Source organism: Nicotiana sylvestris, chromosome 9 (genome assembly GCF_000393655.2).
Source record: "Nicotiana sylvestris chromosome 9, ASM39365v2, whole genome shotgun sequence".
NCBI classification, from domain to species: Eukaryota; Viridiplantae; Streptophyta; class Magnoliopsida; order Solanales; family Solanaceae; genus Nicotiana; species Nicotiana sylvestris.
In genome coordinates, this window is record NC_091065.1 from 187,676,580 (window position 1) to 187,701,596 (window position 25,017).

Sequence of the window (25,017 nt, forward strand, 5' to 3'; positions counted from 1 at the left end):
GAATTAATATATAGTTCTTGTCTTAATTAATAAAAAGGTAATCTATCTTCTTGTTCCCAGTCCCCAGCCCTATTTATTACTCACATTTCCCTTTTTATTCTATGCTAAAAAGAATGCTGTCTTTTTATATTTAAAATTAATTTAATTTTAAAATTTCAGTTTTACTCTTAATAAGATGATTTATAGCCACATAAATTTTTAAGGCCGATTAAAAATCAAAAGTTTTAGAAGTATTCATTTCTTTCTTAAACTTCGTGCATAGTCAAACGATATCACATAAATTGAGACGGAGAGAGTAGAAACTTCTGAATTTGAGTAGATTCCACGTGACCCTATTTCCTTTTAATTAGTCTGTTGTCAAAAAACTTTTTTATAAATTTAGGGATTAATTGACTTAAATTTCTCATTTTATTATTAATAATAATCTTTTATAGTCACACGCTATGTTATGACATATTTAAGATTATACATTTTAAAATACATTTTTTTTAAATTTCGTATCTAATTAAATAGGATCACAAAAATTAAAATTGGTGGGTACGAGACTATGAATAAGTACTCTTTTAAGTCACATTGATCTTTCTCCATTTATAAAAAACTATTTAACTCAAAATCACTTTTAATATTCTAGACTTCAAGTAATATTTTAGTACATCATGTACATCTTTTTAAATTGTATAGTTGAGATCATATAGCTAAAGTGATGACTTATATGTTGTCTGGGGCAGACGTATCCTTTCGGCTACAGATTCATCTGAATTATTAACTTTCGACACGAAGTATAATATATAAATTGTATAGTTGAGATCATATAGCTAAAGTGATGACTTATATGTTGTCTGGGGCAGACGTATCCTTTCGGCTACAGATTCATCTGAATTATTAACTTTCGACACGAAGTATAAATATATATATATATATATATATATATATATATATATATATGAACTTACTTAAAGTTTAACAAATATTAAATGTGAATCCATAATTTTAACAGTATAATTAATTCAATACAAAGTTAAACCATAAAATTTCAAGACTGAATCCGCATATGCTTATTGTCACCTTCTTCTGATCATGTATATTTTAACTTTTGTTCTCACATTTTGCAATATTTGAATGTGTCATCTATTCATGAGAATCTCTCTTTCAAAGTCGGCAGCATCAGAACTTTTGATTTTAGAGATTTGTCTCCACTCATTAAGTAGGAATTAAATATTTCATTGTATTTGTCCCTTAATAAATAGTACTACATCCAGACCAAATTTCCCTACCAAATTCTTTCTACTCTTAACATTCTATTTGCATGCAATAAGATTAGAATATCTGAACAACTATGGTAATTTGACAATATTTCATCCATTACACAATTTATTCTTATATGCATTTTGGTTCTCATGTGTCACTATTTCCAGCAAGACTGAATCTATTTTTATAGTATCATATTCTTAGATATCTGTTGTTACACCTATTTTCATTTGTTTCCATGTCTACTTACTTGGTTGTTGCTACTGTCGGTTTATTGTTTCCATTTTTTGAACAGAGAGTCTTTCGGAAACCGTCTCTCTACCTTCATTAGGTAGGAGTAAAGTGTGCGTACACTTCACCCTCCTCAGACCCTACGTGTGGGATTTCACTATGCTTGTTGTTGTTGTTATGTATTTTCGTTCTAAGTTTGTTTTCTAAATCTTTTTTTTCTTCTTTTTAATCACTTGTTTGCAGGATAAGACTCAACTTCTTGAAGGAAAGGTGGATTGGAGAGGAAGAATAGCTACTAAGGATAAACATGGAGGACAAGGTCCTTCTTCACTCATTTTAGGTAAATGATTGACTCGGCGCTTAATGTGGTGTGACATTATCTGTTTGTTACTGAATTTAGACGATTTTTTCTAAAAGACCTCGCAGAATATTTAAAAATATTCTTACACTTTAGATGCAACTTTTTTTTTTTTGCTTATTAACTTAAATGTTGAACTTTGTTCGCATATTCAGTAATCAATGCTCGAACTAAGTAGTGCCACATGGCCGACACATCATCAAGATTTATGGGCTTATCTAGGGATTTCAACCTACATCATCTTTCATAGCTCCTCGTGGGCCACAATATGAGAGCTTTTCCACTATTTTCATATTTGTCACGTCGAACCATCAATTACTATAGCCTCTTATTTTTTGAGTTAAGTCGGTTTAAAAAATACACTTAATATTTTACGATATTGTTGCCATGGTCTATGTACCAAGCTGTTATACATTTTCTTTGAAAGGACTCATACCATTAAAAAATATTCATATACCTCATATATGTATATTCTTCTTTTATATCAACTACTATCTATGAATCTGAAGGCGTCAGTATTAAGATCTAACAAACCAATGCCATTTTCAAGTTAAATTTTACTTCCAACCTCGATTGTGGGCTGGAGATTTATGTTGAGAAAATAATTCCGCTCAGGAATAATATCCACGATAAATAACAATAACATAAGAGAGTAACAAAGACACTAATTTTTTTAACGGAATAAAATATAATACCCGAGCAGAGTAATATTACCACTATTATAATTTAGTAGTGTCAAGAGACTACTACAACTTCGAAAGAAATAATACTCTTTATTTTAAATACCTTACAACAATATTACTCACACTCACTATTTATCTCACATACTATGATTTGTGGATTACTCTATCTAACTTCTGTTACTTCTCTTTGCTTTTTGGTGTATTTACAATTGAGAGAGTGCCCTCCTTTTATAAGGCAAAAGAGCCGTAGACTCAAAGTATTCTATTAGAGCAATTTGATTCTCCTCCATAGTCACCAAGTATAAACTTCTGTCGGGTATTATTATATAGGCACATGCCTATATTGATGATGTGATGGACCCCACAATTTAGATGTTTTATTTGATCTTGTGCAATCCTTTTACCGCATGAGCTTAGCATTTGGGGCTGAAATAGGCACAAGGTCCATTTTCTTAATATGGTGTCAGAGTCAAGCTCATCCTAATTCATGATTTGTCCGATATTGGACCCCATCTTAATTATATTATTAAGCTCGAGATGTCCAGTTTGGACTCTTTAAATAATCCTGGATAATCCTCATCTCATTTTAGATTGAATTAGGCCTAACTTTCATTTTCTTATCAGATTCTTTTAAATCCTTCAATAGACTTTCAGTCATTAACTTTTTGTATATTAAATTGAATATTTTTGTAGGTACATTTGCTTGTGAGAACATGGCATCACTTGTATTGGGAGTAACTTTGGTGACTTATTTCAATGGAGTGATGCATTATGATATAGCTGATGCAGCAACTCAAGTTACCAACTACTCAGGAACCAGTTATATTCTTACTGTTCTTGTGGCCATCTTAGCAGACACTTATATTGGCAGATTTAAAGCTGTTCTTATTTCTTGTTGGATTGAGTTCTTGGTATGCATATTCTCTCTTTATGCTGTTTATGTTTATCTAAATAAGAAACAATTTGTAGTCACACAAATATTTACAGCTTATTTTATACTATAAGTTTCAAAAATCTTTCTTTCTTTATTACACGCTGTGCTTAGTCAAACGTTAATTGTCATATAAAATGAGACGGAGGTAGTGCTTTTTTCATCTATCCTGACTCTTTGAATTAGTGAAACGTCAATTAAAAAGGAGAGATAAAAGATTGTTTAGATAAATACTTATTAAATTAAAATCGCTAAATGTGTTTTTTGAGAGGTGTGCATAATCTTTAATAGACCGACACTATTAGTAGCAGAGCCACTTTAGTTGACACCATTTGCCAAAAATTACAAGCTCGTAATGAAGGACGTGATCTTACTTAGGAGGTAATGAAATTATTCGCAAGGCTAACCAATTCATGGGGTGGTTGGAGTATCACGGGGGAGGAGGGGGGGGGTGCAGTGACGAATCCAGGTAATTTGAGTTTCGAGCATTCCACAATGCATTTTAGTGTTACGATTTTACTAGTTTTGACGATCCGTATCAAAACTCCTCCTGTATAGCTAGATAAATACTTATTAAATTAAAACCGGTAAATATTTTTTTAAGAAGTGTGCATATTCTTTAATAGACCGATATTGTTGGTAGCAGAGCCACATTAATTGATACCTCTTTGCTGAAAATTATACTATGTAACTAGATAATCTTTTTACGTATACTATATACTGAATCCCCTTATCCTTTTTTATGTGTTTACTTTTTTATTTATATTTTAACTTTCCTTATTTAAAATTCTGACTCTACCGCTGAATACTATAGACTGAATCTGAATGTAGCATTATATATTCTTTCAATTGATGAATTTCCAACTACTTGATAGGGACTAGGACTGCTAGCATTTCAAGCACACTACCCAAAATACAAACCACCACAAAATTGCAACATTCTTGATCCAACATCAACATGTGAAAAAGTTGGTGGAAAAAATGCAGCCTTGTTATTTATTGCTCTTTATTTAGTAGCCCTTGGATCAGCAGGAATCAAATCTGCATTGCCATCACATGGTGCAGATCAATTTGATGAGAATGACAAAAAAGAAACACTGCAAATGTCAAGTTTCTTTAATTGGCTTTTGTTAGCAGTGTGCATTGGTGGTTCAATTAGTACAACATTTATTGTTTGGATTCAAGAAAATAAAGGATGGGATTGGGGATTTTTTGTTAGCACAATGGCTATGTTCTTGGGTGGAATAATCTTTTGTCTTGGATTACCATGGTATAGAATATTTGTTATTAAAGGAAGCAGTGCCATCACAGAGATTTTTCAGGTATTGCTGTTTGATTGATATTTTTGTTTTCTTTAATATAGTGTTGTTGTTACTACTTGTGGCCTATTGCTTCCTTCCATCTACTCTCTAGCCGAAGGTCTATCAGAAATAGTTTTTCTATCCTCCCGGAATAGGGGTAAGATCTACGTACACATTACCTTCTCGATACCCTACTTGTGAAAACTTACTGGTTTTTTGTTGTTGTTGTTATTTATTCAGTATTTACACCAAATCAAGAAATTTAATCTTAGCAGTTAAAAATTAAAGTGAAAATACGCATCACTTAACCATCGTTAAGGTATAAGTGTATGCATACAAGACACATGTCTTCATAGGCTTGACATAAATACCCAATGCAATTAAGTTTTTATTGTACGTCTTAGTATCCTTATATTTCTCTTTATGTCACAAGGAAGGGATAATTTTACGTACGGATGATCATCCAAAAAATATCCCGCGTTCATACAGAGTTCGAAGAAGGGTAGCACCCCAAGAGGTGTGATATAGGTAGCCTACCTTGATGCAAGCATCAATATATGGCTGATTCTACGGCTCGAACTCCTGACCTATAGGTCACACGAAGACAACTTTACCGTTGCTCAAAGGCTTCCTTCCACAGATGGTCATTCAACTTTTTATTTGTTGCACCAAAGTTACTAAATTATTTTTTATAGCGAAAAAGTCTCTCAACTTTAATTAAGTATTACATAGAGTCACTAAACTATTTTTTTTTTGTAATAAAAGAGTCACTCGAAATGATTGTTCTAATTTTGATTGGTTTTCTTGTGGTGTTATTGACAGGTATATGTTGCAGCCGTACGAAACAGAAACCTTCAACTTCCTGAGGATTCTGCTGATCTCTATGAAATTGATGAGGATAAGGAAGCTGCAATTCCAGCAGAATTTCTACCTCACACTGATACATACAAGTTAGTTATCTCTCTGCTTCATACATCTAGGACTCTTGACAAAATTTCTATACTATCAGTTCACCTGAAAGATAACTCTAGGTATCGCCCATAATAAGTGAAATTAGTAGTTTAGAGAATAAGATATATAGATAACCTGGTACAACGTTAAAGTTGTCGTGTGACTTATAAGTCAGGGATTCGAGCCTTGGAAGCAGCCAGAGGCGGATCCAGAATTTTAGGTTTATGGGTTCCTATAAAAATCTCGAGTTAATATATAATACTAACTGGATATACAGACTGGGTTCCAAGCTTAATATTCTTTTACATTTAATGAATTTTTCAATACAAATACAAGTTCTAGACAAAAGTTACCGGGTTCACGGGAATCCGTAGCTATTGAACTGAATCCGCCCCTGGAAGCAACCACTAATGCTTGCATTTGGTTAAGCTGTTTATATCACAATCCTTGAGGTGCGGCTCTTCCCTAAACCCTGCGTAAACGCGGAATACCTTGTGCACCGGGTTGTCTTAACCTGTTACAACATATTAAAATGCATTAATGTGAAATGTCCTCATTAGTTTGCATTAGGTTACGTTAGGCTGTTTATATCACACTCTGTTGGGTGCGACCCGTTCCTGAACTCTACATAAACGCTGGATGCCTTGTGTACCGGGCTACCCTAACTTGTTATAACATATTAAAATACATTATTGTGAAATGTCCTCATTTTAATGTCACTTTTCTTTTTCTAGGTTCTTGGACAAAGCAGCTATTCAAACATCACAACAACAATCTGAAACACCAAATCCATGGAAACTTTGCAGAGTTACACAAGTAGAAAATGCAAAAATCCTACTAAGTATGATACCAGTTTTTTGTTGTACAATTATCATGACACTTTGCCTTGCCCAACTCCAAACATTTTCTATTCAACAAGGTTTCACAATGGACACAAGAATCACAAATAAATTCCACATACCACCTGCTTCATTACCAATTATCCCAATTATTTTCTTGATCATAATTATCCCCATCTACGATCAAATCATCGTTCCAATTTTACGCAAATTTACAGGCATTCCAACAGGCATAACATATTTACAACGAGTAGGGGTTGGTTTAGTCCTATCTGCTTTATCTATGACAGCAGCATCCATCTTAGAAGTTAAACGCAAACAAGTAGCACGTGACAACAACATGCTCGACGCCATCCCTATATTGCAACCATTACCAATTAGTGTATTTTGGCTATCAATTCAATTTTTCATATTTGGTATAGCTGATATGTTTACTTATGTGGGGCTTCTTGAATTCTTTTATTCTCAAGCACCAAAAGAGTTAAAATCAGTTTCATCTTGTTTTCTTTGGACTTCAATGTCATTAGGGTATTTCTTGAGTTCTATAGTTGTGAAAGTAGTGAATAAGGCAACAAAAAAAATTACAAATAGTGGGGGTTGGTTAGTTGGAAATAATTTTAATAGGAATCATTTGAATTTGTTTTATTTGATGTTGGCAGTATTAAGTATGGTCAATTTTGGCATATATTTGATTGTGGCTAGCAGGTATAAGTATAGGGTACAGAAAATTGCTAGTGATCAGGATGATAGTAGAGTATATGCTTCAATGGAAATGAAGAAGTCACAAGAGGAAAATTGATGATTTTGATGTAATATTTAAAAGTGAAGTTTGTTTTTTCTTTATTTTTTCTTTGCTAAATTAGCAAAGAATTTAGTTTGTTTTTTCTTCTTCTTCTTTTTCTGTACTAAGAAATTTTGGAATATTAGTTGCTTTGCTAGCTTCACAATATTAAAGTCATTGTTTCCTAAAGAGAGATAGCGTAACAGTTGTCCAGTAAAATATTTTATATTTTCCATTTTATTTACTCTATTTATATCTTTGGTGAGTTACATTTCTCTCTCTCCCACTCTCATACTTAAAGTGAAATAAATGGAACGAATAATACTGGAATGGAAAAGAACAAATATTGGAATCCAATAGACCTGTTGTTCATGAGGAAAATGAACACGAGAAAAAAGCTAGATTAATTTTTAAATTACGACAAGAACTATATATTAATTCATCGCATATTATTGCACGTCAAGTTTAACGTTAATTGGCACTTTTTAAATATGTAAATTTAATCTATAAGTAAATTTTATTTTTAAAAACTTAAAGTTTTATATCTAAATTCACGATCAAAACTAAACAAATTAACTCTTAAAAATTCTAGCGGAACCAAATAAACAGATCACTCTGCCTGTTTGACTCAAAAGGTATCGGAACCTTTTTGAACAAATCAATCAAAGAAAATGAAGGGGTAAATCTTAGTTAAACATAATAATCTCTAGAACGAAAGATAGATAGGAGGAATACGGATGATAAGAATTATTTATCTCATCAAGATCAAAAAACCTTCCACAATAATTTTTTCAATCCTTTATGTAAGCAAGTTAACAACAAGTATTACGGATTAGCAAAAAAAGTGTCCCCTTACAAAGTTGTTTCATGCTATATATATAAGGAACCCAACCTTTCTAAGCTCTAAAAGACAAGTTATAGGAAATATTCAAAAGAATATTCCTAATGTCCCCTAATGGGCTTGCACTACTGCAAGGGTCGTACCGTCTCTTGTTCGCCTTAAAGTCGCCCTCTGCAAGATGTCGAGCTGTGAGCATCTCGTCGTTCGTCGTACTCATCAACGGTCGTGTTTGTTCAAATTTGGATCCATACACTGCCTACTCTAAGGGGTATATGTATCCTTCGGCTAGGATTCATCTGAATTCATAACTATCGATACGAATATATATATATATATACACACACACAAAAAAAATCTACTAAATTTTAATAAATGATAGATCTGAATCCATAATTTTAACAACAGAAAAGGCCTAAAAATGTCACTCAACTAACATAAATGGCCTATTTATGCCATTCGTTAAAAGACCACCCTCTTCATGCCACTAACGGTATACTTTTGGCCTATTTATGCCACTAACGTTATACTTTTGGCCTATTTATACCATTGTCGATTAATAGTTCCATTTTCTGATTTTTAAATAATAAGAACTAATTTTCGACCCCACTGATCTTATCGGGTCGTGACAAGGAATTAGGGATTGGGTTAAAAGATGGTTGGATTTTATCAGATCGGGCAAGGTTAATTATACATAATCAGGGTTAAAAGAAATATAGGGTCAAGTAAAGAAGAATCGGTAATATAAAGACACGTGGCAAATATGGGGTTGAAAAATTAGTTCTTATTATTTAAAAACTAGAAAATGAAACTGTTAGTAGACAATGACATAAATAGGCCAAAAGTATAACGTTAGTGGCATGAATACTGCGACCTTTTAATGAATAGCATAGATAGACCATTTATATTAGTTAAATGGTATTTTTAGGCCCTTTCTATTTTAACATACAATAAATTTAATACTAATAATTTTAAAAATTAAATCTTATTAAATTTAAATTCTGAATCTGCTCTGTGCTATACTACACTAATAGTCGCCCTTTGACGTAGTCGTCTTTCGTGTCAGTCTCTCCCTCAACCAACTGCACTATTTCTACTTCAAATATTTACAAAACGTGTCCTCAAAAAAGAACATCAACTTACCTATGCAACTCAACGTGGCCATAGTTCTCATCAATACCAGCCACCTCAAAATCCATGCATGTCTACGTGGCAATCCCTATACCCCCTCCCCGTCCTCCAACTCCAGTACTCGTCAAAAACACTTCATATAAATCACCCCAAATCCATAAAAAAAAAAAAAAAAAAAAAAAAAAAAAAACTCAACTTTAATTTCAAGAACCTTTTTCATCTCAAATTCATATTGTTACTATGGCTGCAGCTACAATCCCACCAGGAAAACCTATGTCAATGGAGCAACACATGCTTGATAAAGGAGCTCAAATGTTGCAGTCTTTGACTCCTATCAAGCAAATGAACCAACATGTTTGTACTTTTGCTATGTATAGTCATGACATGCATCGTCAAATCGAAACTCATCACTATGTCACTCGTTTGAATCAAGATTTCCTCCAGAGTGCCGTTTACGATTCCGATGAATCCACCGGCCGTCTTATCGGTATGGTTTCGTGAACACCTACCCTTTTATGTGAACACCTACCCTTTTCTGAGTCCAGAGGCGTATTCAAGTTGAGGGATATGGGTTCACGTGAACTCATACTTCTCTTCCTAAATTATGTAAATTATATATAGTAATATTATATTTTTTTCAAAATTAGTTAAATATATGTGCGTGAATTCATACTCAAAAATTGTTGTGGTAATTATTATTGGATGCAACTTTATGAGTGAAATTGGCCGTTCAAATCTCTCTCTGAACAGTTTTGTTTTCCGTACGGACTACGGAGTATAGATATATATGTGAAAATTACGAAAATATCAAAGAAAAATATAATTTTGAACCTACAACTTTAAAGTGTAGTGGGTCATGAAAAGAGAGTTTAAAGTTAAACCAGTCAAATATGAATTTTAGATCATATTTCTTTACAATAGTGCATTCATCCTCTTGAAATTCAGTATCCATCCGGCTCTGTTTCTGACTCCCTTCATTTCGATTTACGTAGTGTGGTTTGATTCAGAAAGAAATTTAAGAAAAAAATAAACGATTTTTGAAATTTATGGTCTAAAATATGATTATGAATCATCTTGATCTGGCAATCTCAAGTAGAAAGTTTAAAGTTAAATTATTTATGAAACATTTCCAGTAATCTCATCACAAAGAACAAAGTAGGAGTGTAAGGTTAAATTATTTTTAACTAATGAAGTATGAAACTTTATTTGGACAAATAAAGGAAAATTAAGTACAACACGTAAATTGGGACAGGGTACGATGTTTTTGGTATAAATTGTTGGAATATGAATTATGTGCAGGAGTGGAGTATATAATATCTGATCGTATCTTTGAAACTTTGCCTCAAGAAGAACAAAAGCTTTGGCATTCTCATGCACACGAGGTTTGTACCTTAATGTTTCACTTTATTTGTTTTTTTTTTTTTGTTGAGAATTTCGTTCTTTTTATTTTTAATTCTATGAACTAACCAGGGTTGTGTCTCACTGCAATTTTCTACTTTTAAGTTCTTACTTCCAAATAATTGAAAAACATTGTGTAAATTAATATTTTGAAGAGATGTTTTTTCTTTTAGCTTGTGATCATGTATTTTATTGAATTTTAAAAACGAAAATTAATAGTAAAGCTCGATTCCATCCCCCTAAAAAATAGTTGAACTTAGTTGGGAAATAGTAGATTAATTAATGATGATTTGATCTTTGTGAAAATTTAAATCCAGATCAAATCAGGACTTTGGATAACTCCTAGAGTACCAGAAATGGTTGTAAGGCCTGAGCTGGAGAATCTTACCAAGACCTATGGCAAATTTTGGTGTACGTGGCAAACTGATAGAGGTACGTTAAGCTCTTTAAATAAAAATATTTTTATTTCTTGAGCCCATGGGCAAGTGCGTAGACAACACTATTTAGAGATTAGCTAGTACTTCTGTTGTTTTGAAATTATAAACTAAAATAACAGAAATTATAAACTAAAAATCTAAAATTCAGGACAATTCAAGACATTTTTGTCTTGAAAATTCGAACTAAAAAAATTGAAATTCAGAATGCACTGCTAATTTCTAAATAGCAACCTTCTAAAGTGGCTGCTATTTAGAGATTAGCCACTATTTCTTTTATCTTAAAATTTTAAATTAAAAATTCAGGACGATTCAGAATTTTTTCGTTCAAAAGAAAAATTAAATTGAAAAACTGAAATTTAGAATGTATTGGCTAATTTCTAAATAGCAGCCCATTTAAAGTGGCTATCTTGGTGTCATTTAAACCAAGCAAATTGGGATATGTACTTATTAATTTGACTTGCAATTTCAAATTAAGGTGACAAGTTACCAATTGGACCACCAGCACTGATGATGTCTCCACAGGCAGTTGATTTGGGCATTGTGAACATAGGGTTAGTCAAGAAAAGAGATGACAAGTACAACATATCGACCGATGCCATAAAAACTACTACACGGGTCGATTTGCCCGAGCCCGGACGCCTAAATCCGCAAGCGGATTATTGGATGCAGCACGGCAAGGGTTTTGCGATTGGTGTTGAGGATGTTGAGATGAAGAAGCGAGCACCATTTCCATGAGTGTGTGGTTTATGAGATTTTACATAGTTTGTATCCATGTTAAAATTTTGCTGGTAATGTACAAATAAAGGCACATATAAGGGATATATTAAATAAAGGCACATATAAGGGATATGAATATATATGTACATATGTAAAGTTTATATTTCAATGAAATGGTATGTTCATGCTAATTATGCTTTGATAATTATGTGATCATCTCTTGTACATATATATAGAGGTAAAGACGCGACAATTTTGCTACGTGGAAGGTAATTTCTACAACGGCTTTGTAAATATTTCCTTTACCATATTTTAATTAATTTAATAGGTCATGCTGTGTTGATAAATGAAAGGAAAATGTTCTCGGGTGAGAGTGCACAAAGCATTTTCTGTTCATGTGGATCATATATCAAGGAATATGATATAGGCAGTGTACTGTCGAATTTTATGTACTGTCAAACTAAACGTTTATGTACTGTCAAACTAAACTCCTGTCAAATTTTATGTACTGTCAAACTAAACGTTTATGTACTGTCAAACTAAACTCGTGATCTATAGCTTACATGGAGAAGCAACTTAGGTAACTTGAATGATAAAGTACCAATAATTTGTAAGAAGAGTCGAAAGTTGGAATTTTAACATTATAGATTTTATTTAAACGTTAAAATGGTCTTTTTCAATAATAGTAGTTATCGGAAGTAAAACAATTCTCCGTGCATAGGAGCAATTGGTCAAAGTATAACGGAAGCAACCAAAGGTGGTTTAAAATGGTAAGTGTAGAAAAATTACTTTCTATCGTTTCAATATAAATGACATATATGACACATTTATATATATATATAAAGCATTTAAACTTTAACCTTTTTATTTTACCTATTTTATTATTAACGAGAAGATTTTATAGTCACCCAAATATTATGGTCCCACAAAGGTTTTGTCCCTTTCACTTTATTTCAAAAGTTTTTTTTTTCTTTTTAAATTTTATATCAAGTGAAATTACATTATCTAAATTGAAACGAATGGTGTAGTTAAGACTCATAACTAGAACAATAGAGTTTTATGTTTTTATTTTAAAGCTGGAAAAGTTACTTTAAGAGGCAAACATGACAATGCATTAGGTTATAGGTAACAATACAGAGTATCAATTCTTGGCCATGTGACCGGAGTAGCGATGTTGGATTCACTAATGCTCCGGGAGTGACTTGGAGCATTTCCCCGTGGTGATGGAGTTGCATCAGGGATCAGTTCTTAGGCCATTTTTATTTTCCTTGGCGATGGATATACTTTCGCGATACATCCAAAGGGAGGTGCCTTGGTGCATGCTATTTGCCGATGATATAGTGTTGATTGACGAAACGCGTATCGGAGTTAACGCGAGGTTGGAGGTTTGGAGAAAGACTTTGGAGTCTAAAGGTTTCAAACTGAGTAGAACAAAGACAGAATACTTGGAGTGCAAATTCAGTGACGGGACCCATGATGCAGATGTAGAGGTTAAGCTTGATGTTCAAGTTATTCCCAAGAGAGCGAGTTTTAAGTATCTCGGGTCTATTATCCAGGGTAATGGGGAGATTGGTGAAAATGTCGCACATCGCATCGGAGCGGATGGATAAAGTAGAGGCTTGCTTCCGATGTTTTGTGTGATAGGAATGTACCGCTAAGACTTAAGGGTAAGTTTTATCGAGTGGTGATTCGACCAGCTATGATGTATGGGGCTGAGTATTGGCCAGTCAAGAACTCCCACCTGCAGAAGATGAGAGTAGCAGAGATGGGGATGTTGAGATGGATGTGTGGGTGTACCAGGAGAGATAAGATTAAGAATGAAGCTATCTGGGACAGAGTGAGAGTAGCCTCTATGGAGGACAAGATGCGGGAGTTGAGGCTGAGATGGTTCGGACATAGTGTGAGAGGTTGGCCATAGAGAATGAGAAGAGGTCGAGGTAGGCTTAAGAAGTACTGGGGAGAGGTGATTAGACGCAACATGGCGCTGTTTCAGCTCATTGAGGACATGACCCTTGATAGAAGGTTGTGGAGGTTGAGGATTAAGGTAGAATGTTAGTAGGTCATGTCCCTTCGTATTCTTAGATTTCTATTACGTTATGTGGTTGTGTTCACCTCAGGTATTGTATTCCCTGCTGCTATTATTTGGTATTACTTATCCTTTATCTCCCCCTTTTCTTTTCTCTTCCTTCTTTCTTCCTTCCTTGCTTTCCTCTTCTTCTTGTCCTTTCTGAGCTGAGGGTCTATTGGAAACAACCTCTCTACCTACATTAGGTAGGGGTAAGGTCTGCGTACAGACCACCCTCCCCAGACCCCACCTATTGGGATCAAACTGGATTTATTGTTGTTGTTGTTGTTCTTAAATGATTCAATGCTAAGAATCTTACGGGTTTAACTTATAGAGTTTAAATTTTTTTGCTTTTAAATAATGTATTAAATTTTGAATAACCCTCTGCATGACATTACTGCGAGAAATAACTTCGAAAATACTAAGCTGGAAGCAGCTTTTTCCTCTTTGGAAGCAACTTCTTTTCTTCTTTTGGGTTTTGGATCAAATTGGTCCGCTTGTAACATACATTAAGGACTACATCTGACAAAGAAATATACTATCAAAGACCAAAATAATCCAACCCCTATACGTCAAGGACCATTTTGGTAATTTTTAAAAATACTCAGGTCGCTGGTTTAATATGCGTCTTGCGATAAAAAAGAAGCTGCGCCAAATCATGTCTCCCACTTCTTCATCATCTACCCATTTCCACCTTCTCTAAAATTCTCTCTGCAAATTTCACCATTTTCTCACCATTACCTCCAAGAAAATACTATTCAACTCAATAGAAAATTCCAATTTAAATAAAACAAAATCATAAAAATCGGAACTATTAAAAATGGGTTCTTTACAATCTCTTCTCCATCTTCATCTTAATGCTTCATAACATTTTTCTCATCAGATTCCTTAGTTTTCTTGGCCTAATTGGTATTTCACTACTGTTCTATTCAATTCTCATGGAAACAGATCCAGTGCAGGAGGTACAACTCAATGAAGCAGCAGAGATCAAGAAGCTGGAAGTTTATTCTGTGTGGGCACTTCCATCGGAAGACGTGAAGGAGAGGCTGAAGAAGCTGATGGGTGGTCTCCGATCAGAGTTTGGTGGGCCCCAATTTGAGCCTCACGTGACTGTCGTCGGAGCAATTATGTTGACGGAGGATGAGGCACGTGACAAGTTCAGAAAGGGATGTGAAGGTGTAAAGGCGTATAATGTTACTGTTGAAAAAGTTGGTACTGGAACTTTCTTTTATCAGTGTGTTTACCTTTTGCTTCATCCAACCAATGAGGTAAAAAAAATCTGAGAATTTTTATTTTTGTTGGAATTTTTCTAATGCTGTTTTATTCTTCGTGTATTTTCTGTGTAAGATTGCTACAGAATGAGTTAGTAGTAGTAAGTTCTGTTAATAATCGGTTGATTGGATATAGAATCTCAATCTCGTTACATGCGGCATACTTTCCTTTTTAGTCTGTCGAGAGAATGACATATTTTTATATTCATAAAACAATTTAACTTTAAATTTCCTATTTGATCCTTATTGACATGATTTTATAACTTGAGCCGAATTTTTACCAGAAACAACCTCTTTGCCCCATCGGGGTAAGGGTAAAGTCTGCGTATACACTAACTTCCCCAGACCCCACTTGTGGATTTTACTGAGTCGTTGTTATTAATATGATTTGTAGCCACATAAATGTTGTGGCATGTTTCGGACTACGAGTTTCAAAAGTTTAAATAGCGTCACATAAAATAGGACAGAGGGATATACAAGTTAAAAAGTTTAAATGCTTGGATGACTTTGGTTTGGTTCCCAGCTCCAGCAACTCATTAATAGCCCGTTTGCCAAGCTGCAAAAATCAGCTTATTTTGAGAAGTGTTTTTTTTCAAAAGTACTTTTCTCAAAAGTACTTTTGGTGAGGAGTAGTTTGTGTTTGGCTAATTAGTTTGAAAAACACTTCTGAACAGCAATTAGTGTTTGGCCAAGCTTTAAAAAACTGCTTCTAAGTGTATTTTTCTCAAAAGTGCTTCTCAAAAAAGTGCTTTTGAAGAGAAACTACTTTTTTCTGCTTTTCCAAAACTGTTTCTGCTTCTTCTCAAAAGCATTTTTTTTCTTCCAAAAGTTTGGCCAAACACCTCAATTTTTAGCCAAAAGTGTTTTTGACAAAAAAAAAAAAAACACTTTTGGCCAAAAAGAAGTTTGGTCAAACAGGCTATAAATTTGTTTGACAAGAGGGGTTGCTCCGACAGTCAGCACCCCCTACCTATAACCCTAGGGTCATGGGTTCGAGTCACCAAAGGAGCAATAGTTCCAACAAAGGGGATCAAAGGGAATCAAAGGGGTGGGGAAAAAAAGCTTTAAAAAAATAAAATCTTGAACGGCATATCCAGTAAAATTCTCATATAAAATGCTACGAAAGGAGTAACTTGTTCAATGCCGTGTTAGGTTTCACCATATTTGATGGGGTTAACTGAATATCCTATTTAGTGAAAACTTTTGTTCGGCTGAAGAAAGCTTAAATGAAGTCTATGGCTAATGGGATTGATGATGTCCATCTCATTGAAGAAGTATTAGGCATGTGCCTAATAAAAGTTTCTTTGGTTTGGTAGCCAACCTTGGTGACTTGGTTTGGTTAGGTAGCCAACCTTGTTGAATTAGTTTGGTTTGGTAGCCAATCTTGTTGAATTTCTTTGGTTTGGTAGTCAACTTTGTTGAATTGTGAAAAGTGTGTGTAAATTGTCAAATATTGTAGGCTTTAGAGAGTGAAGCTTTGGCTATAAAAGGAGAGCTTCAACTCTCATTTCTTCACACCAACAAAGAGAGAAAGAAAGAGTGAGGTTTCACAGACAGGGTATAAGAAAATAGTATGTGAGGAAAATAGAGACTGAACGATATTGTAGTGAGGTGACAATATCAAAAGAGGGTTATTTCTTTTGAGCGTTGTAGTGGTCTTTGGAGTATTTTACTCCGACCAACAAAGTGTAAAATTCCTTACTATAGTGATATCAGTTGCTCCTCTCGGGGCCGTGGTTTTTTCCTTTATTAAAAGGGTTTTCCACGTAAAAATCTTGGTTACTCTTTTATTCTTGTTAATTACCGTATCTCGGTGCTACATTATTATTCCGCTTTATTACCGTGAATATTATTTTGGTAAGGGGTTTATTCCCAACAACTGGTATCAGAGCACAGGTTCTGCTCGTTCACTGAAATACTATTCACTGTCGGTAGTACTATACTTGGTGAAAAATAAAAATGTCCGGAGTAAAGTACGAGGTAGCAAAATTCAACGGAGATAACGGTTTCTCAACATGGCAAAGAAGGATGAGAGATCTGCTCATCCAACAAGGATTACACAAGGTTCTAGATGTTGATTCCAAAAAGCCTGATACCATGAAAGCTGAGGATTGGGCTGACTTGGATGAAAGAGCTGCTAGTGCAATCAGGTTGCACTTATCAGATGATGTGGTAAATAACATCATTGATGAAGACACTGCACGTGGAATTTGGACAAGGTTGGAAAGCCTATACATGTCCAAAACGCTGACAAATAAATTGTACCTGAATAAGCAGTTATACGCCCTACACATGGGTGAAGGTATGAATTTTTTGTCACATTTAAATGTGTTTAACGGACTAATCACACAGCTTGCCAACCTCGGAGTGAAAATCGAGGAAGAAGATAAAGCCATCTTGCTATTGAACTCGATGTCATCTTCGTACGATAATTTGGCAACAACCATCCTGCACGGTAAGACTACTACTGAGTTGAAAGATGTCACATCGGCTCTTTTACTCAATGAGAAGATGAGAAAGAAGCTTGAAAATCAAGGACATGCTCTCATCAGAGAAGGTAGAGGTAGGAGTTATCAAAGGAGTTCGAACAACTATGGTAGATTCGGAGCTCGTGGGAAGTCAAAGAACCGATCCAAATCAAGAGCCAGAAATTGCTACAACTGTGATCAACCAGGTCACTTCAAAAGTGATTGCCCAAATCCAAGGAAGGGCAAAGGTGAAACCAGTGGCCAGAAGAATGACGACAACACAACCGACATGATGCAAAACAATGATAATGTTGTCCTCTTTATAAATGAGGAAGAGGAATGCATGCACCTGTCAGGTCCAGAATCGGAATGGGTGGTTGACACATCGGTATCTTACCATGCCACACCGGTAAGAGATCTTTTTTGCAGATATGTAGCGGGTGATTTCGGCACAGTGAGAATGGATAACACAAGTTACTCAAAGATTGCGGGGATTTGTGACATTTGTATCAAGACAAATGTCGGATGCACATTGGTTCTAAAGGATGTGCAGCATGTACCCGAGATCAAGTTCATCCGCAAATCATGTACATGCCGCACATCCTTTAGAACCAATGTGCATCCGACATTTGTCTTGATACAAATGTCACAAATCCCCGCAATCTTTGAGTAACTTGTGTTACCCATTCTCACTATGCCGAAATCACCTGCTACATATCTGCAAAAAAGATCTCTTACCGGTGTGGCATGGTAAGATGCCGCTGTGTCAACCACCCAATCCGATTCTGGACCTGACAGGTGCATGCATTCCTCTTCCTCATTTATAAACTGGACAACATTATCATTGTTTTGCACCATGGTGGTTGTGTTGTCGTCATTCTTTTGGCCACTGGTTTCACCTTTGCCCTTCCTTGGATTTGGGCAATCTCTTTTGAAGTGACCTTGATTTGGATCTTGATTTGGATCAAGATCCAAATCAATTTCTGGCTCTTGATTTGGATCGGCTCTTTGACTTCCCACGAGCTCCGAATCTACCATAGTCGTTCGAACTCCTTTGATAACTCCTGCCTCTACCTTCTGTGATGAGAGCATGTCCTTGATTTTCAGGTTTCTTTCTCATCTTCTCATTGAGTAAAAGAGCCAATGTGACATCTTTCAACTCAATAGTAGTCTTACCGTGCAGGATGGTTGTTGCCAAATTATCGTACGAAGATGGCAACGTTCAATAGCAAGATGGCTTTATCTTATTCCTCGATTTTCACTCCGAGGTTGGCAAGCTGTGTGATTAGTCCGTTAAACACATTTAAATGTGACAAAAAATTCATACCTTCACCTATGTGTAGGGCGTATAACTGCTTCTTCAGGTACAATTTATTTGTCAGCGTTTTGGACATGTATAGGCTTTCCAATCTTGTCCAAATTCCACGTGCAGTGTCTTCATCAATGATGTTATTTACCACATCATCTGATAAGTGCAACCTGATTGCACTCACTAGCAGCTCTTTCATCCAAGTCAGCTCAATCCTCAGCTTTCATAGTATAAGGCTTTTTGACATCAGCATCTAGTACCTTGTGTAATCCTTGTTGGATGAGCACATCCCTCATCCTTCTTTGCCATGTTGAGAAACCGTTATATCCGTTGAATTTTGCTACCTTGTACTTTACTCCGGACATTTTTATTTTTCACCGAGTATAGTACTACCGATAGTGAATAGTATTTCAGTGAATGAGCAGAACATGTGCTCTGATACCAGTTGTTGGGAATAAACCCCCACAGAAATAATATTCACGGTAATAAAAGCGGAATAATAATGTAGCACCGAGATACGGTAATTAACAAGAGTAACAACGACACCAAGATTTTTACGTGGAAAACCCTTTAATAAGGGAAAAAACCACGGCCCCGAGAGGAGCAACTGATATCACTATAGTAAGGAATTTTACACTTTGTAGGTCGGAGTAAAATACTCCAAAGACCACTACAACACTCAAAAGAAATAACCCTCTTTTGATATTCTCACCTCACTACAATATCGCTCACTCTCTATTTTCCTTACAGACTATTTTCTTATACCCTGTCTGTGAAACCTCACTCTTTGTTGGTGTGAAGAAATGAGAGTTGAAGCTCTCCTTTTATAGCCAAAGCTTCACTCTCTAAAGTCTACAATATTTGGCACTTTTCACAATTCAACAAAGTTGGCTACCAAACCAAAGAAATTCAACAAGGTTGGCTACCAAACCAAAGAAATTCAACAAGGTTGGCTACCAAACCAAACTAATTCAACAAGGTTGACTACCTAACCAAACCAAGTCAACAAGGTTGGCTACCAAACCAAAGAAACTTTTATTAGGCACATGCCTAATGCTTCTTCAATGAGATGGACATCCTCAATTCTTTGGTTAACCCTCTCGGTGGTATATAGAGCACAAGAAATTAAAATAGGTGTAGTATTTTGATGCGGATAAGAGGGCAATGGTTGTACTCTATATTCTTCACCGAGAAGACTTTTCCTCTGTTGATCATACTTTTTAGGGAGTATAAGTTGATATAAGAGGAGGATGGCATAAGATGTGCAGTACTCTTGTATTGAAAAAGCAATTAATCCAATTACACAGTATTTAGGTATAGGGATACCAAAAATCCAATAACATGTCTCTCCTAGTGATCAAGAATTATTCGACCTTTTGATCATGTAAGATTAGAGGAGTCCCGCTGATCAATCCTTAACAGCAGTATTGTTGGTTGGACCAAATAGTCCTTTTGTGAGCTTCCCATCGAAACGTTACATTGTGAGCTTCCCATTGAAACGTGCTCAAAGCATGCCTCAGCTTGTGATCAAGAATTATTTGACCTTTTGATCGTGTATAAGATTAGAGGAGTCTTGTTACTATCTGTAAGTTCTAATTGATAATAGCAATATTGTTGGTTGGACCTAATTGTCACTACCTAGGGGTGATATCTGTCCGAACAGATGTTAGTTATAGGGGCAGAGTGAGATATAAGCATCAACTAACGGAGGTGTAATATTTTGATTTCGTATTTTCGGCTGCCATTCAATTGTGTATTGGAAGAAGCTTTTTTTTGTGGTGGGTGGGGGGAGGGGTGGTGGATAAGTTAAGAATCCCTTTAATCTAATTGGAGATGGTGAGAACACAGAAGTGAATTGAAAACGATACATTTAAAATTGAAGAAGACACGTTATTTTTTCGTATTTCATCGGTACGAACACTCTATGTTGACGTACGTAATGTACGAGTTTGGCTCGAAATATGATAGAAACAAAGAAAAGTATCGAATGGCTATTAAAACTAAGGTTATATCTAAAAAAGTAGTAGTATATAAGGGGTCAAAAACTTGAAAGTTTTATGTGCTTTTTCACTATTGAAGGGTTTAGGGATGCCAACAACAACAACAACATACTCAGTATTATCCCACACCGTGGGGTCTGGGGAGGGTAGTGTGTACGCAGACCTTACCCCTACCTTGTGAGGATAGAGAGGTTGTTTCCAATAGGGATGCCAAAGTTAAATTTATCTAACCTTAGTGTTTAAATGGCAAAATTATCAGCAGAAATTTCTATCTTGCAACTAATTGAATAGGAAAAACAAAATCATATTTAAATGATTATGGAAATTTCTTGTTCTTTACCATGCTTTATTTTAATGTATGATCACTTTGTTTGAGTTGCTGAGGATAAATCATTGATATGAAATTCTTTCTACCAGGTTGTGGAGGCTAGTGCACGCTGCTGCAGCAACTTTGGTTACAACAGCTCAAGTCGTAAGATATACGTTCTTTCTTTGGATCTCTGGCACTTCAGTTTTTATAATTTAGTCACAAGAAGCATTTGCCTCTTTTGTGGCTACAATTTCTCTCTGTTTATGCATCATCTTCTTACATTATTAGAAGTGAGGATTCTTATCCGAAAATATTCATAATACAAAATAGATGGCAGGGAGGATAACACTCCATCCCCACTCATTCCAGTTCGCAAATCAACATTTACCTCCGTGATAGCAATTAGCTCGACTGGAATATAGAACTCGACGATTGCCTTGATATAGCTTGTTTTGGAATTTTAAGCTCCCGATTGTTGAAAGCTAAACTGAAAAACTCATGTCGCCTGAAACTTGGGATATGGTATATGAGGTTCTTTGGAAAATCAGAAAGTTGAAATATATGGACCAGCTTTTCCTGGCTGAAAAAGAGAATCAACTCTAGTTTAATATGTGAATGTCCACCTTCTTAAAATATGGATGTTTGATTTTTTCACATATGTTTCTTTGAGTTTGTATTACGGGATTACTTGCCTGAGCAGCCTTTCGCCCTTGTTTTGACTTTTTTGTTGCTAATATTCTTCCTTCTTGAGAGTGGGGACGATGAGCTAGGTTTTCGATTGCTGAAGGTGTGATTTTTGTGAATCGTGCAGCGTATATGCCTCATGTGAGCCTGCTGTATGGCGATTTGACAGATGAAGAAAAGAAGAAAGCTCAAGAAAAGGCTTATATACTTGATGAGAGCATTGGCAACTTGAGCTTCCAGATAACTCGCCTTGCATTGTATAAAACAGACACCGAAGACAAAAGCCTCAAATCGTGGGAGAAGATCGAAGAGTACAGTCTCAGCCCCTAACTAGTTTTATGAGTTCAACTTGTTACCTTACTTTTGCATTGCCAGTAACTTTTGAGTCTTTCAGATGTGCTATAAATAAGAATTGTACTGTTGTGGCTTCTCTTTTCTGTATACTTTTGGTTTTCGCAAAATTCCAGGAGTTAATAATACAAGCATAAAGCGTTGTAGTTGCCAAATTTTGGTCCTTATTTAATCTGCCAAGAGTCTACACGAAACAGCCTCTATGCCTTTTTAAGGTAGGGTTAAGGTCTGCGTACACACTATCCTCCCCAGACCCCACTTGTGGGAATACACTGGGTTTGTTGTTGTTATTGTATTCTATATTGCTCGGACTTTCCGAAAATGTCGTCGGGTGCATGTCGGATCCTCCAAAAGTAGTGTATTTTTGGAGGTTCCGACGCAGGTGCGACAACATTTTGGAGAGTGTGCGCAACATAGATTGTATTTACTCTGCCAAGAATTTCACAAACAAGACTCCAGCTTTATGGAGTAACAATTAGCAGATTCTCTTACATGCTTGATGTTTAAGGGGGAAATGAGACGCCGATATTCTTGGTGCAGAATCCCATGCAGGGTTCTTAACTGTTTTGTTAAGCATTGGCATGAGCAAGAAAGTAGACAAGAGGAAATCAAGCCTCACCTTGCAGTAGGAAGGTGTTCGTTGTTGGGATGGGTTCAAACTGGACCAAAGAGAGGAGGAAAAAAAGAGTCCTCTCTTGCTGGTCCTATCGAACCAGACATTGAATACCTGGGGCACTAACTAACAGTTGAGTCCTCTACGAACTACGGGAGATAATTTCCCATCATACAACTCAAATCTTTACGTCGATGTGAGCTCTTGGTGTATCAACTTCACTTTTCCCTCTCGGAAGCGCACTATGTAGGTTTGGATCACTTACAATACACAGACTCAACATAGGAAGGGGTTAGGTTAGGAGCGTTGTCAATATGATTTTTTTTATCTTTCGATAAGAAATGCGAGTCTGATTTGTCCACTTTTTTCATTTCCTTCTTACAGCAAGGCTTTGGTTCAGTAGTAAGGACACAACATGTGATAAGATGAATTTGCTAGAGCATTACTTTTTTCACTTTAATAATGAAGAACTCCCTTTTCTAAAGGAGGGTGAAAAAAGAAGAAGATCAATCTGACTTGAACATTTATATGATACACTTCTATATTATCTCCAACGATAAAAGAGTAGGAACATTTATTAAAGAGATGGTAAAATAGAAGAGCTTAATAAATTTCATACTTTAATTAGTAGTTGTAAACAACTAAAAATAATTCAAAAATAAAGGTTTGGGAACAAGACATATTCAAGCTAGGTTAAATAAATATCAAATTGACGTGAAAAAAGAAAGAAGAAAAAGAGGAGAGAATATTCATGAGTTTATTTCTCTGACCTTTACATAAATAATTAGAAATAGCCAATCATTATTATCCATTTCTTACCTATAAAGTAAAGAAGAAATGGCCCTAGTGCATGTAACCAATAATCTACTCTTATCCATTTTGCTTTTGTTAATAGTTGATGCAGCTGTACGAATGGGAAAATCTAAGAATTAGTTGACTCTTAATAAATATTTGGTGATCCATCTAACCTTTGACTCAGCAAACATTCACTAATTTATGCATTAGAGTAATAATAAAAGGAGATAGGAAAATCTTAGTAGTCTAATTTTTCCTTTTCCTCTCCTATATGTATAATAAAAACTTGCCCATAAAACAATTTCCTTTTATTTTGTTAGTTAACCTAGTTAAAGGTTATGGTGAGATAAATAAGATTCATTTATCTTTAACGAGATAAATAAGTTCAATTGAACTTATAACTCTAGACATGAATTATAAATTTATATGTAAAATTTATTAAATCTCAACGAATATGGGATCTGAATCCACAATTTTAATCGTAAAATAAAATTAATATTGGAGAATTTTAAAAATTAAACTCGTTAAATTTAAATCATGAATCCGCCTATGCTCAGGTCGAATATGTGAATGGAAAAAATTACAGTAGGAATATTTTTTTTAATGGACCTAATGTATTAAGAATTTGAACTGAGAAATTCAAAAATAACCAGATTTACAAGTGGTCATTCAAAAATAGCCATAGTTTTAAAAGTAATCGAAATTTAGCCATTTTTCATGTAAAGATAAATCTGAATGAAAACACTGCTCAAAATCCGAAAAAATACTCTAGTATAATATATTGGAGTTCCAGTATAACTATACTAGAACTCCAGTAATATACTGGAGTTTCAGTATAATATACTGGAGTTCCAGTATAATATACCGATCTAGCATAATATACTGGAACTTTTCGTGTGTTGGAGTTCTAGCATAATATGCTGGAAGTTCATACACAGGTGCACCGATTTCCAGTATATTATGCTGAAACTTTCCGTATTGCAGTAAAATAGTGGCTATTTTTCAATAACTTTGCAAATGCTGTCTATGTTTGAATAATCAATCCGAAAACTGGCTAGCCCGTGCTATTTTTACGAATTTGAACCCTAATAGGAATACATGACATCAAATAAAAAATGAAAATAGGAGGCAAAGTTCAATTTATTTGTGGTTGGAATTTGCATGACAGTGGAAAATTTTATTTTGTGTCTCATACAACTGACACTAGTTGTATGAGACAACTTTTTTGTCTCATAATTTTGTGGACCCAGATTTGTGTGATCCAAAAGTGTAAGATTGGAATCCACAAATTTGTAAGACAAAAAAAA

At 35.0% G+C, this 25,017-nt stretch overlaps 3 protein-coding genes across 3 annotated transcripts; all 3 read left to right on the forward strand.

Moving 5' to 3' along the window:
• Nucleotides 1-1,486: 1,486 nt before the first annotated feature.
• On the forward strand, nucleotides 1,487-7,377 carry LOC104246133 (protein NRT1/ PTR FAMILY 4.5-like). The gene is made up of 6 exons (XM_009801887.2): nucleotides 1,487-1,546; nucleotides 1,723-1,819; nucleotides 3,214-3,431; nucleotides 4,327-4,773; nucleotides 5,575-5,702; nucleotides 6,438-7,377. Exons 1-6 carry the CDS (start codon nucleotides 1,487-1,489, stop codon nucleotides 7,339-7,341), a joined length of 1,854 nt encoding a protein of 617 aa, XP_009800189.2. The 3' UTR covers nucleotides 7,342-7,377.
• A 2,155-nt stretch (nucleotides 7,378-9,532) lies between these two features.
• Nucleotides 9,533-11,862, forward strand: LOC104246129 (oil body-associated protein 2A-like). Its single transcript, XM_009801884.2, has 4 exons — nucleotides 9,533-9,779; nucleotides 10,592-10,674; nucleotides 11,008-11,122; nucleotides 11,603-11,862. The coding sequence occupies exons 1-4, from the start codon at nucleotides 9,533-9,535 to the stop codon at nucleotides 11,860-11,862; spliced, it is 705 nt and encodes a 234-aa protein (XP_009800186.1).
• Nucleotides 11,863-14,548: 2,686 nt separating this feature from the next.
• On the forward strand, nucleotides 14,549-22,457 carry LOC104246128 (cyclic phosphodiesterase-like). Its single transcript, XM_009801883.2, has 3 exons — nucleotides 14,549-15,177; nucleotides 21,375-21,429; nucleotides 22,079-22,457. Exons 1-3 carry the CDS (start codon nucleotides 14,767-14,769, stop codon nucleotides 22,279-22,281), a joined length of 669 nt encoding a protein of 222 aa, XP_009800185.1. The 5' UTR covers nucleotides 14,549-14,766; the 3' UTR covers nucleotides 22,282-22,457.
• The last annotated feature ends 2,560 nt before the right edge of the window (nucleotides 22,458-25,017 follow it).

Bases quoted from the DNA above. Each gene is read 5' to 3' on its own strand.
- LOC104246133 (XM_009801887.2), top strand. From the start codon at position 1,487: ATGTCTACTTACTTGGTTGTTGCTACTGTCGGTTTATTGTTTCCATTT. The intron at 1,547-1,722 runs GTCTTTCGGAAA...ACTTGTTTGCAG, and splicing joins TTCCATTTTTTGAACAGAGA to GATAAGACTCAACTTCTTGA. The intron at 1,820-3,213 runs GTAAATGATTGA...ATATTTTTGTAG, and splicing joins TCCTTCTTCACTCATTTTAG to GTACATTTGCTTGTGAGAAC.
- LOC104246129 (XM_009801884.2), top strand. From the start codon at position 9,533: ATGGCTGCAGCTACAATCCCACCAGGAAAACCTATGTCAATGGAGCAA. The intron at 9,780-10,591 runs GTATGGTTTCGT...AATTATGTGCAG, and splicing joins ATCCACCGGCCGTCTTATCG to GAGTGGAGTATATAATATCT. The intron at 11,123-11,602 runs GTACGTTAAGCT...TTTCAAATTAAG, and splicing joins TACGTGGCAAACTGATAGAG to GTGACAAGTTACCAATTGGA.
- LOC104246128 (XM_009801883.2), top strand. From the start codon at position 14,767: ATGCTTCATAACATTTTTCTCATCAGATTCCTTAGTTTTCTTGGCCTA. The intron at 15,178-21,374 runs GTAAAAAAAATC...TCTTTCTACCAG, and splicing joins TGCTTCATCCAACCAATGAG to GTTGTGGAGGCTAGTGCACG. The intron at 21,430-22,078 runs GTAAGATATACG...TGAATCGTGCAG, and splicing joins TGGTTACAACAGCTCAAGTC to CGTATATGCCTCATGTGAGC.